General features: G+C 46.3%; 1 protein-coding gene and 1 long non-coding RNA gene across 6 annotated transcripts in view; both read right to left on the reverse strand.

Annotated features, from left to right (window-relative positions):
• Smyd3 (SET and MYND domain containing 3) overlaps positions 1 to 11,536 on the reverse strand; it is a 556,924-nt gene extending 545,388 nt beyond the window's left edge. The window contains exon 1 of the mRNA NM_001025762.1: positions 11,319 to 11,536. Coding sequence (NP_001020933.1) covers positions 11,319 to 11,482 — 164 coding nt within the window. The 5' untranslated portion in view covers positions 11,483 to 11,536. The remainder of the gene's footprint in view (positions 1 to 11,318) is intronic.
• Positions 1,636 to 10,676, reverse strand: LOC148001837 (uncharacterized). Of its 5 annotated transcripts, XR_015636200.1 has the most exons (9): positions 10,613 to 10,676; positions 9,642 to 9,760; positions 9,374 to 9,483; positions 5,365 to 5,451; positions 5,139 to 5,255; positions 4,814 to 4,921; positions 3,685 to 3,770; positions 2,819 to 2,937; positions 1,636 to 2,659 (listed from the first exon to the last, which is right to left on the reverse strand). It is a non-coding gene; the product is annotated as an uncharacterized LOC148001837 (long non-coding RNA). The 5 variants fall into 5 exon arrangements; XR_015636201.1 differs by lacking the exon at positions 5,139 to 5,255; XR_015636199.1 differs by lacking the exons at positions 9,374 to 9,483; positions 9,642 to 9,760; positions 10,613 to 10,676 and having other exon boundaries at positions 5,365 to 5,975.
• Positions 11,537 to 13,839: the final 2,303 nt, after the last annotated feature.

Below are 13,839 nucleotides of genomic sequence, written 5' to 3' on the forward strand. Positions count from 1 at the left end.
GGTGGCCTCACATCTATAATCCCGGGGCTCAAGAGGCCAAAGGCAGAAGGACTGTTTCAAGTTCAAGGCCAGCCTAGAAGACACTGTGAGTATGAGAGGACCCTGTTAGATAATAGTGCATCTGACTCCATAGTGAAAACCAGGCCCATCGAGGCTACAGACTGAATCCCATCTCAGAAAAGGAAAAGGGACACAGGGCTGGGCTGGGGCTCAGTGCAGGGTGTTTGCTAGCAGGCATGAGGTCATGGGTTCAGTCACTGCCGCCAGCAACGAACACTCTCACACAGACACACACAGTGTTCTCTAAACTCACTTAAATAGCCGATCACAGAAAATGATGAGGGCTGGAGAGATGGCTCAGTGGTTAAGAGCACTGACTGCTCTCCCAGAGGTCCTGAGTTCAATTCCCAGAACCACATGGTGGCTCACAACCATCTGTAATGGGATCTGATGCCCTCTTTTGGTGTGTCTGAGGACAGCAACAGTGTACTTACATAAAATAAATAAATAAATCTTTTAAAAAAAAGAAAATGCAAATGCCCTAAAACACAAAGCACAAAAGGGTATCTTCCAACCCCCCTCCCCCAAAAAATCACTCTTGAGAAATAATTACATTAGAATTCTGCTGTGCCTTCAAGGCCCATTCTAAACACACAAGTACAAATCGAAAACACATAAGTTCTGCTACTTCTTGGTCAGTGCTGTGCATTAAGCCTGTGTGTGCTGAGCTCTAGCCCTGGGTTACACTCTGAGCCCCAGACATTTTATTACACACACACACACACACTCACACACACACTGTTCCACAACCTTGCAGAGCCACATCTGTACAAGCAGCTTGCCTCGGTCTTAACAGGGAAACAGTATTCCACAATCCAAACAAACCAGTTTAATCTGGCTACCAAAACACTACACTAAATGTCATTGTGTATCACTGGTTTCTAAATTTCCACTGGAGTCACAGAATAATAATAATAATGTAGTCAACCTTGATGAACAATGCCAAACTAACCGAGAGGATGTAAAACATCCTGCACGCGCTCACCTTGCACATTTTTCCCTTGAAGGCAAAGAGGTAGAAGACACTCTGGTCAGGTCTGTGATAATTCACGAAATCCTAACCAAGACAAAGCCCGTAGAATCGTTTCAGGCATTGCCTGGTATGGTAGTTTGAATATGTTTGGCCCAGGGATTGGTGCTATTAGGAGGTGTGGCCTTGTCGGAGTAGGTGAGGCCTTGTTAGAAGAAGTGTGTCACTGTGGGAGCGGGCAATGAGACCCTCCTCCTAACCACATGGGAGTCAGTCTGCTCCTGTGAAAGGCTTTATTAATGCTATCCATTCTGCCTTGGTTTTTTCCCCTTTGAGTCGGGGTCTCATCATGGAGGACTTACAGCAATCCTTCTGTCTTCCTATCCCTCATCTCACTGAAGTCCTTATGGCTCAGAAAATATCATTTGTATGACAGGTGTGGTGGCCCACAACTTTAATCTTAGCACCCGGGAGGAAGAGGCAGGCGATCTCTGTGAGTTTGAAGCTAGCCTGGTCTACATACCAAGTTCCAAGGCATCTAAGGCATCATAAAGAGATCCTACCTCAAAAAGACAAAACAAAAGAAAGAGACAGTCTATGTTTATTTCTTCATGAAAACACCTTTTGCTTTTATTTAATGTATTTGTGGTGGCATGGGTGTGTGTGTGCACAAGCACACACACATACACATACACATGGGTGTGTGTGTTCATGTGTGCACAAGCACACAGAAGCCAGAAAGCTGCTTTGGATCACTGGGAGACCGTGTTAAAGGCAGTAGTGTGTTCTCCAATATGGGTACTGGGAACAAACTCTGGTCTTTTACAAAAGGAACAGACTCCTCAGCACAGAGCTATCTCTCTAGCCGCGAGAACACATGGTTGGTTTGTAATCCAAGCACAGCAGCATGCACCTGTTACCCCAGATCTTGGAGGGTGGGGGCAGGAGGACCCGAGTTCAAGGCTAGCCTCAGCTACCTAGGAGTTAGAAGATAGCCTGGACCACATAAACGCCCCCCTTCAAGGAACCAAAAATAAACAAATGAAAGCTTTACTTAAAATTAGTATGTTTTGATAATTGTTTTGCATTTTCCAGTTTTCATTTCTTTATGCTGTAAAATATTCATAGATAAGGTCCACATAAACAAAATCTCTTACACCGATCTGGTTGTATAGGCCTGTATTACCAACACTTGGAAGGTGGAAGCAGGATCAATAGTACGAGGTCATCCTCAACCACACGTTGATTTCCAAGCCACCCTGGGTCATAGACCTTATCTCAAAAACAGACGGACTTGCCACTGTCCTCGGCAGCCTTTTCTTCAATCTTCCTACTGAATCTGTTTTAACAAACTTTCCAGCTTTCGAGGGGGCTATGCCAGAGGACAGCACACACGGAGAGCAGTCACCACCACAGGTATGAGCAGCAACTCAGCCCATGAAAAGTCAGAGGAGATCAAGAATTCCAGAGCTCACAGAGCTCTCCAATATCAGTCATGAGTCAAAGCAGCACAGCACACATCAGTGCACAGCAGCACAAGGGGACGAGATCTGACGTCCCCATGACAGGGCAATAAATACAAACTGACGGTAGGCAGCTGGCTGGTCCTGGAGGTCTCCTGGAGGCCACCTAGGAAACCCAGGATTAATTAATTAATTAATTATTACTACTGGAGAAGTCTACAGTATACTGATTTCTAGGCACCATCCTCTATCCCCGTCCCAAGTCCTTCTCTCCTCGAGCACTCCGAGCAAGCATCAAGCAGTCTGGAAACGGAGAGCAGCTTACTGCCGTGTGCAGAGCAGTCATCCGGTCTGATTAGGAACGTCCTCTGCTGTAGCGTTCACATGGGTCAAATGCTGTCCGGCTCGGAGCTCAGCCACACGGCCCTTTCCTAAACCTCCTTGCTAAAGAAAAATAAGCAAAACAACGGGAATTATAACTGCCACCTGTGAGGAAGTCTGGAAGTCATTCACGTCCACGGTGTCCTTTTCTACCCGCCTAATTATCAGTCACTCCATCTCGTTCCTTTACAGGTCTCTGGCCCTCAGATAAACCCATCGGCCATTACAAGGAATACCCAAGCCATGATTTCAAATCAGCTGTACAGGTGCGGCCTGCGAAATGATTCTACTTGTCCCTCGGCCTTCAGGGCCTCCTTACGCAAAAGTTTATAAGACTTCACTAACAAACTTCACAAAATTAGCTATTTTAAAAACTCAAATGATGTTTCTTGGTTCTTTTTTTTTTTTTTTTTCCGGAGCTGGGGACCGAACCCAGGGCCTTGTGCTTCCTAGGCAAGCGCTCTACCACTGAGCTAAATCCCCAGCCCCGATGTTTCTTTTAAAATAAATTTTAGATTTTTTTTTAAGTGTTTTCAGCAGCTGCTGCCTCTCTTGAGACTCCGGTATACCCTCTCGAGAGCCCCCAGAATTCCAAACATAAACTAGCCTCAGCTGGCAAAATCACACCCCTGCTAGAGCACGAGGCAAATCATAGTCACCTGCTGTGGACAGTCTGAAGCGGCCCTATATCCCACACACCTGAGATTTAAATCAAAAACATATTCTCATAACATTTCTGTGGGTTTTTGTTGTTGTTGTTTAATTCTCAGTAGTTTTCCATGCAAGTATGGATTTGTACCAAGTGCATACCTGGTGAAGAGAGTCAGAAACTCGGGAAGCGAAGTTGCAGGGAGTTGCAAGCTACTGCACAGGTCTAAGAAGCAAACCCAGGTCCTCTGCAGGAGCAACAAGTGATCTTAATCAATGAGCCATCACGCGCACCTCCCCACGTCTCTTACACATTAGGAGTCGGGGACACAGGACTTCACGATTTCTACCGGGGTACAAGCCAGTATGAGAATTTACCTTTGCTAAACTATTCGTTACAATACATACCTTTCTTGGTAACTTTATTTAAAAAATTCACCCAATCCCTGGATCTCTCAGATTTCTGATCATTTCAGTAATTGTTTTCTTCTAACTTTTATGCATGCCCTAAATTAAGACATATAGTGCTAAGCAGGTAACACTTGGAGTCGATGAATTCTGTGACCATTTGTAACTGCCAATATCAAAACCTTCAATAAAGAAAGTACGGTGGTCTGAATGAGAATACCCGCCCTCCACTACCTCACACATGTGCATGCTTAGTCTCAGGTTGATGAACTGTTTGTGGAGGATCAGGAGGAGTGGCCTTATTGGAGGAGGTGTGGCCTTATTGGAGGAGGTGTGGCCTTATTGGAGGAGGTGTGGCCTTACTGGAGGAGGTGTGGCCTTACTGGAGGAGGTGTGGCCTTGTTGGAGGAGATGCGTCACTGGGGATGGGTTTTGTCTGTCTCAGTCAGTCTCACTGTCTCCCCTTCTTTCTCTCTGTCTCCCCACCCCCATCCCCATGCCTCCCCCCTCAGCCTATAGATCAGAATGTAAACTTCTTGGCTACAGCTACAACTACAGCATGCCTGTCTGCTTCCCGCCATGATAATGGACTAACCCTCTGAAACTGTAAGCAAACCCCAATTAATTTCTTCCTTTTATGAGTTATCTTGTTCTTGGTGTCTCTTCACAGCAAACGAACAAAAACTAGGCAAACAACAACAACAGAATAGGCTGTTGTGGCTGACTCCTGTAATAGCAGCACTGGGAAAGAGACAGGTCTTTTGTGAGTTCAAGGTCAGCTACAGTGTATTTGGAGTTCCAGACTAGCCAGAGCTGAACAGCTAAACTGGTTAACTGCTTGCCATGCAAGTATAAAGACCTGAGTTCAATCCCCAAGACCTACCTAAAAAGAATCCACGTATGATGTGCATTCTTGTTATCCCAGAGTTAGAGCAGCAGCTAGGGAACCTAGTCTACTTGGTGAGTCCCAGGCCCGAGAGAGACCATACCTCTAAATAAAAAAAAAATAATAATAATAATAAGATAAAATAAATGTCGGGCAGTGCCTGAGACAGTGCCACTCAAAGTTGTCTCCTGGCATCTATACACACATGTCACATATACCCATAAACATGTACACACACACACACACACACACACACACACACACACACACAAATAAATAAATATAAATTAAAGGGCCTTTGGCCAGGCACAGAGGCACATACCCATAATCCCAGAACTCAGGAGGTAGGAGGCAGAGCGAAGAAGACCAGAAGTCAAATGCCATTCTTGGCTACATAGTTCAGGCCGGTCTGGGTGACATGAGACCCTGTCCTAAACAACTAAAAAGACCTTTAGCTGTGTAATTCCGCCACACTCACAACCCACCCCTTTCCCCGTGATCTCATCCCCAGCTTACAGGCTGTAATCTACCATTGTGTGTGCTCTTACCTACAGCTCAAGGTCCTTCCGCCCTCTGCACCGATCACAGCCACCCAACATCTGGGTCAATCCAACATTCACAGCCAGCAGCTGCTACTGCAGCAGGACGAAAGCACGAGGCATTCAGAGGTTAAACAAAAAACAGGTTTTAACAGGTCCCGCCACACTTTACATCAAGCCCACATTTCAGCAGGCAATTCCCTCTTCTTTCCTAGAAAACTATTTTGAATCTAAGTCTAAGTCCCTTAGCAACCACTTCCTTGGCTGTCTCACACCTTTTTAAAAAAAATTTTAAGTGTATTTATGTGGGCAGGGTTGACTGCGTGTTCGTCTAGGCATCACATGCACATGACCAGTGCCTGCAGAAGCCAAGGGTTACAGACAGTTGTGAGAGTCAGACGGTTGGCGCTGAGAATCAAACCTGGATTCTCTGGAAGGATAGCCAGCTCCCTTCACCGCTGAGCCATTTCTCTAGCAATGAAAGCAATGTTCGTTTCAATGTTCTGTCTTGTGTGCTTAGGTTTTTTGTAATCTATCTCCTGAACATGATGTGGCTTGTTCTAGAACTCATGAGATTTCACTATGGCTGGCTTGGAATGTGCTACATAGACCAGGCTAGCCTCATATCAGGGATCTACCTGCCTCTGTCTCCCGAATGCTGGGATGAAAGGTGTGTGCCGCTGTATTGGACTTTAATCTCTGCAGCTGCCTGCTCCCACACACCACGTCTCTCCATACGCATGGAGCTGTTTCCCTTTAACCCTAGTCTAGGTCCAGTCCTTAGCCAAGAAAGACTCCACTGTCTTACTAAACCATGTTCCCGCACTGCCTATGTCATGGCCTAGACATACACATGTCAACTCCAACATGGCTACCTTGTTTTCTCCAAGCGCCGTAATCTATCTCCTGAAGATGATGTGGCTTGTTCTAGAACCCATCTTTTTTTTCTTAAACATCTATCTAATAAAGAGCCAGGAAAATTTAAAATGTGTCAAATAACAAAATCAATTTTTTCCCAGTTAACATTCATATTTTTAGCACAGCTCCTTACCAGACTGGTCTGAGTGGTTGCTTTGAAGGTTTTTTCCCCTCCCCCAGGTCTTCTGAGACACCCTGGACGCAGTGTGCCATGGCCTTAGATGCTCACTGTTCTCTGTGACACAGAATAATCCAGTCCCTTTACTGGACGGGTGCCACCTCATCTCTTGAGACGTCATTCTGCTCCGATCCCTGGTATCCAGTCCTGACTTAAGGGTCTGCCACCACACAGTCCCTTGTCCTGATGCCCACTCTTCCCTTGGTCACTAACCTCCTCCATCCACCTCACTGACAGCATTTCAGAATCCCTTGCCCCTCAGGCTCCCCTGTGTAGCCACTTCCTTCTACCACTGTTGGGCTACAGTCAGCAGCTTTCCCTTCTCATGATGCTAAATTATAAGGCTGGGGGGGGAGGGTGTGCCTAGTATGAGTAAAGCCCTGGGTTCTATCCCCAGCAGTACAAAAAAAGAAAAGAGATCCCAAATAGAGGAAGAGGCATAGAGACGAAGACCCAAACTGTACGGTTATTACCTATCCCTTGGTCCATTTAGCACCCCCATAACCACAGAACATTGGCATATAGCTCCCGTAACACGTCCACTCTCCCAACATTCGCTCACTCCTCTCCACAGTCCACAAAGGCAGAAAGACCTTCCCGCTTCCAGTCCCACTTCCCTCCTGAGAGCCACAAAGCCTGGACCCTTAATGACACATGAAATGCTCTACAGAACTATCCTTAGAGTTTGTCCACAGACGGTGTTGATAGAGAAGCAGCAAGCAGCATGGCCCTTTCTAAACTAGCCCTAAATCCTGTCCTTTCACAGTATGGACAGTCCCCATCTGCTGTGTGCCTTGTAAGCGAGAACAGAAAGGTTAGACTTGAGTCAGCACCATGGTAAGAAGACCTACAAAAGCCAAGATGATACAGCGAAGCTATCTGAAGGGTTAATTTTTACTTTTTCATTTGTGTGTATCTATGTGTACGTGTGCCATGTGTGATCACATTTTCATTTATGTGTGCATCAATGCCGTGTGTGATCACACTTTCATTTGTCTGTACCTATGTGTACATGTGCCTTGTGTATCACATGTTCATTTGTGTGTACCTATGTGCACATGTGCCATGTGTGATCACATTTTCATTTGTGTGTACCTATGTGCACGTGTGCCTTGTGAATCACATTTTCATTTGTGTGTACCTATGTGCACGTGTGCCATGTATGATCACATTTTCACTTATGTGTACCTATGTGCACGTGTGCCTTGTGTGATCACATTTTCATTTGTGTGTACCTATGTGTACATGTGCCTTGTGTATCACATTTTCATTTGTGTGTACCTATGTGCACGTGTGCCATGTGTGATCACATTTTCATTTGTGTGTACCTATGTGCACATGTGCCATGTGTGATCACATTTTCACGTATGTGTACCTATGTGCACGTGTGCCTTGTGTGAACAGATACCTGCGGAGAGCAGAAGAGACAGACTGGGACCCCTGGAGCTGGAATCACATGTGACTGTGAACCGATGACATGGATGCGGGGGATCCAACCTGGGTCCTCTGGGAGAGCGGGAGGTGCTCCTCACCTCTGAGTCATTTCTCCAGACCCCACATGAAATTTCACATGCTTCGTTTACCCAAAATAAGCTGACAGTAAACAAAGCTCTCGTTACAATCAATCTTTTGTATGAGCAGCAAACTAAAACCGTGTACCGCAGCAGGGAAACAGTATCAATGACTGCACATCACGAGTTCATCTTATTCCTTCAAGTTGCTAGGCAATCGCTACCCCAGAGCCATATCCTCAGCCTCTTCGATGTCTTTTCTCATTACATGAAAAGCTAGGAGCCATTCCTTAAAGGAAAGAACAAGGGACGCTAAAGAACACATTCAAGTTTCTCCATTTAAAAAGAAAGAGCCAGGCATGGTGGCACATGCCTTTAACCCCAGCAGTTGGGAAGCAGAGGCAGGTGGATCTCAGCCTGGTCTAGGTAGTGAGTTCTAGGACAGCCAGGGCAAATAGTGAGACCGTGTCTCAAAAAAAAAAAAAAAAAAAAAAAAAAAGAAGGAAGGAAGGAAGAAAGAAAGAAAGATGACAGGCAGCAGACAGGCAGACAGACAGACAGAGAGGTAGGCAGACAGACAGACAGAGGAGGTAAGAACAGTTTGCAAGCTGGGAGTGATGGCATACACCTTTAACCCAAGCAGAGACAGCCCCATCTCTGTGAGTTCAACATCAGCCTGGTCCTCACAGTGATTTCCAGGATAGCCAGTGCTAGAGAGAGAGAGAGAGAGAGAGAGAGAGAGAGAGAGAGAGAGAGTGTCTCAAAAACAAAACAAAAACAAAACAAAAAAAAAACAAACAAAACCCCCAAAAAAACAAAAAGAAAAAAAAACTTTGCAAAATAGCACTCATATTACAAAGTGAGAGCTAAAACTCAACAACAACACAACACCTCCTTCTCACTGTGTAAGTGATGGAGACTAATAAACAAACATAATAAACAAACAAACTCCAGGGACAAGCAGCCAACAGGAAATCGTATGCTGCAATGACACACATCAGCACTGATGGGAAGCCTCCGTGAGGATGCACCAGCATTTCCCTAACCAGATATTCGGGCTGCAATGATTCTCAACTACGCAGCCCAGAACCAGAAATGAGTGTGTTCCGTAAAGGGCTTCCCACAACGCAAATGGATTCCAGCATACACACCCCGTGGCAGCCCAAATCGGGCACAGATCAACTGTTTGGTGTAAAGAACGAAGAAGCACATATCTATTAGGCAGCACGAAGGATGCATCTATCTATAACCCTGTGAAGTCCGGGCTGCCTCCTACTTTTTAGCCAAACAAGAACACTACTTTCTCACCTGTCAGTTAAGGTAAGCTGGGGGGGGGGGGGGGGGTTGGAGGAGGAGGCGCCTGAGCTCAGCTAATCCAAGGGGGAGAACAAGGCTCCAACAATTAGCTTACCAAAGGGCAGCAGCATAGTCCCTTGTCCAGACGCTAGAGAAACCTGCTCCGGAATCCGCTTACCACCGTGCACCCAGCAGAAGGATACGGCTCAGACTATAGCCCAGCCCCTGCAGAGCAATTCTGACTTGGTTCCTGTCCACCTTCAGGTCCAGGTTTCTCCCACCCTTAACGCAGAGCTGAGGACTCCCCAACAGCCTTTCAAGAATTTTTTTTTTTTTGTTCTTGAATCACCGATAAAAGTTTATGATGTAAGAGTCACAACTACCATAAAAGACAGGCACGTTGGGCACTTTATTCTGGAAAATGGGCAGTCTCTTGTAACGGACGACTCAAGATCAGCTCTGGGAACAATGAAATATGTGTAGAAATCCAGTACTTCATACACTAAGAAAAATACAAATTAACAAAAATTTTAAAAAGAACATCTCAGGTTGGAGAGACAGCTCAGTGGTTTAGAGCCCTTCCAGAGGACCCAGGTTCAAAAGAAAATCTCTGATCATTCCATACTAATTTGTCGTTGTTTATGATCAAATGTTTCTGTCCTACCCACTGAGCAACACAGCGGTCAAACGGTGTCTGCGAGGAGACTTACGTCATCTTTACCACTTAATGCTACAGGACTTAAACAGTAAGCTCTCTGCCAGGGGGTGAGGTACACCTACACTCTAAATACCTGGCAAGGTATGTAACAGAATGAAGGATGAGTCCTGCTTTCTCTAATTAGTCTGTGACAGGGGGCACATGACATTCGAGCTTTGAAAGGAGTGAATTGCTTTAACTCCACAAACTTCCCACTGCTCTCTCCTCAACAAATCATATGCGTGTGTATGCAAGTCATTTCGATTTTCACTTTAGAAGATAACATAATAGTATTATTTGCTAAATTTAAAATGCAAACCGAAGTCTTCAGTTATAAACCAAACATGAATATTGTGGAAGCCGGGCGTTGGTAACGCCAGGACTTTTTTAATCCCAGCACTCAGGAGGCAGAGAAGGCCAACCGGGTCTACAGAGCTCCAAGTTCCGAGGCAGCCAGAGCTACAGAGTTCCAAGGCAGCCAAAGCTACTGAGAAACCCTGTCTGAAGGGGCGGGGACATGGGAGGGGGGAGAGGCGGAGCGAGGGGAGTATAGTGGAATGGATGGTAAAGCCAGATTACTCCCCACCTCTACCCACCCCAATCACAGTGTCTGGAGGAATGGTCTGGAGGAATGGTCAAGTACAAAAATCAACCTACCTATCTCAGAGTCCTTCTCCCAGTGTATGGTGAGAACCCGATGTGTGCTGACGGAATACATATCCTATGAATGCACATGTATGTTACACAACTCTATAAACAGTAAAGCACCTTAAGTTGACACTGTGCTTCCAGACTTCGAAACGTTGTCACATAAACTGTTGCATCTACACAGAGGTGGTGAGTTACACTTGTTCGCACAATCTCTACAGGGCGAGGGACAGGGTGAACACTCTGTAACCTACGCTGCTAGAGTATACAGTTTGCATCTGTATTCTGCTCTTCTGTTACACTGTAATTCTCATTTGCTCCGCTCCTTAGGGATGTCTCATTCATCTTCCTAAACCCAAGTCACGCAAAATCCAGACCAGCAAAGTGCAACATAAACACCAGGCTTCTTCCTCCCGCAAGACAGGTCAGGTGGGGCCTCAGTTCTGATCCTGAGGTACACACCCCTGCTCCTTCCCGCACCTACCCACCCCTGCCACTTCTGATTTCCACAACCGATGAAGCTCGTTGCACGGGGTATGAATGTTTTGTTCCCCAGCAAAATTATCTACTGCCCAACGCTTCCCCTTCATCCGCACCACTGACTCCCCCAATTCCTACTGCAGCCTAGGGTGCTGCAGACACCCCACAGAACTGTGCCCACGAGGCCCATCGCCACCCGCAGAGCCACGCGCCAGGGCTCAGGCTCCGTACCTACCCCAGGAGGCAGCGATCGCAAACGACGCCACGACTCCCCTTGCTCACAGTGTAAGCCAAGGGGTCGGAGCGGAAGAGCAGCTCCCCGGGGCGCAGTGGGGCCACAGCGCGCAGCCCGTTTCCCCGGTCGGCAGTCGTGAACTTTTCCACCTTCAGAACCTCCATCCTTTCTCAGCTCCACACCTCAGACTCGAGCGGGGTCCCTCGGCTTGAGTCTCGTGTTTTCTGACTGCGCGCCTGCGTCCTGCGCTTGCGTACACCAGGGGGCGGAGACGAGCGCGCAGGTCCTGTGAGCATGCGCAGGAGGACCTACTCTAGCTAGGGGTAGTGTGGTGTATTTATTTCCTCTTGTATTTTATTCTGCGTTTTGTTTTTTTGTTTGTTTGTTTGTTTGTTTGTTTGTTTGTTTTTTGAGACAGAGTCTCACTGTGTGTAGCCAAGACTGGTCTGGAACTCTCTTTATAGACCAAGAAACCTCTTTTTAGACCTCGAACTCACAGGGATCTGCCTGCCTCAGCCTCAGTTCTGGAATTCAAGGTGTTCACCACGCTCAGCTTACTATGCAAATTTTAATGCGTAGTGAAAAAAACTATAGAGCCCAGCAGCGTTGGCACACACCTTTAATCTCAGCACTGGGGAGGCCGAGGCAGGCAGACCCTTGAGGTTAACCCCAGGTTAAGGCCACCCTGGTCTACAGAATGAGTTTCAGGACAGCCAAGGCTACAACAGAGAAACCCTGTCTCAAAAAATAAAATAAGGGGTTGGGGATTTAGCTCAGTGGTAGAGCGCTTACCTAGGAAGCGCAAGGCCTTGGGTTCGGTCCCCAGCTCCGAAAAAAAAGAACCAAAAAAATAAATAAATAAAATAAAATAATGTTTGTAGGGCAGTGGTTAACTGCATATTCACCACCTAGATTGAAAATCTTAGCCCTTGCAGTTTTGAATCACACCTCCTGTATGTGTATATGCCCATATTTTTAACAAACCATCTCAGAGTTGCGTTTGGGGAACCTTTTGAAAATACGTTGCAGTCAGGTCTTGAACTCGGAAACCCTTTATTCACTACCTCCTGGGTACTTGGATAATGGGTATGCAATTTACAAGCAAAGGTGCACGCACAAGACCTGCCTAGGAGTGTCAGCATGTTCGACCGGTTCTGAGGCTCACACTTAGCTGCCTCCTGTATCACACAACGGAATGCTTTTTAGACAGTCTCGGACTGGAGAGATGGCTCAGTGGTTAAGAGCACTGACTGCTCTTCCAGAGGTCCTGGGTTCAATTCCCAGCAACCACATGGTGGCTCACAACCATCTGTAATTGGATCCGATGCCCTCTTCTGGTGTGTCTGAAGACAGCTACAGTGTATCCATATACATAAAACAAATAGTAAATCTTTAAAGACAGGGTCTATTATGTATCTCTCGTTGTCCTGGTACTCTCTGTGTAGATCAGGCTGGTCTTGAACTCACAGAAATGCACCTGCCTCTGCCTGAGGGCTGAAGTTAAAGGTGTACACACGATCACACCTGCCCACCAAAGGGTCTTTCTTATACACACTTCTGGTGCCTCCTGGCAACCACAGCAAACCCACAACTTGAAGACTAGTCTCAGTAATAGAGAAATCCTGCTCAAAAAATTTTTTCTATTAGTGATTTGTTACTTCAATCTGAATACTTTGTTGGTTTGTGACCGTGCCTCACAATGTCGCTTGAAAAATCTCCATGTAAAGCAGGCTGGCTTAGCATTCACAGACATCTGCCTGCCTCTACCTCTGCTTCCCATCCCCAGCCCCATCCCGCCTCTCTGCTCCTGCCCCTTGCTGAAACCTTAATTTTCTAAGTATAGTTTTAATGATGCTTTTAAAATGTTTTAACCTCTCTTTTAGCTCACCACCTACTAGAGGATATACTACTTTATGGATATATTAGTAGTCTAGTTAGGTAGAGTCAGGAGAGCAAACATGAATCAGCAGTGGTGGCCCTACCTAGTAGAGACGGTCAGGCCTCAGCCTTCACCTGAGTCAGTAGGAGGGACCCAGAGGGATATCAGCAAAGTGTTCCTTCACGAGTCTGCGTCAGTCTTTCACCTGTGGCCACTTCAGAAAAACCCTCCTTCGTGTGTTTCCACCAGCAAAACATCATCCAACACAACCGACTTTCCCCTTCGTCTCAATCAATGGCATGTACCATCACACCCAGAAATACTCTTAGAGAAGTAAATGTTAACTTTATTGTTGAGTTAGTGTGTGTGTGTGTGTGTGTGTGTGTGTGTGTGAGTGAGTGTGAGTGAATGCGTGCTCAGTGTTGTCATAGAAGTTAGCAGACAGTGCTGTGGAGGAGTCTTTCACCACATGAACCATCTCGCTGGCCCTTCCCCATTTCACTTAAGTACATACCCACTGTTTTGTCATAACTTGGATTGCTTCATTGTGTTGTGCTTGGTGCAGGGAACAGAACCCAGGATTTTATATTTCCTGAGCTCGATTTGTGACAAGGCATTCACTACAAATTCTTTAAAGTTACT

The sequence above is a fragment of the Rattus norvegicus genome, chromosome 13, assembly GCF_021556685.1.
Source record: "Rattus norvegicus strain SHRSP/BbbUtx chromosome 13, alternate assembly SHRSP_T2T, whole genome shotgun sequence".
Classification (NCBI taxonomy): Eukaryota; Metazoa; Chordata; class Mammalia; order Rodentia; family Muridae; genus Rattus; species Rattus norvegicus.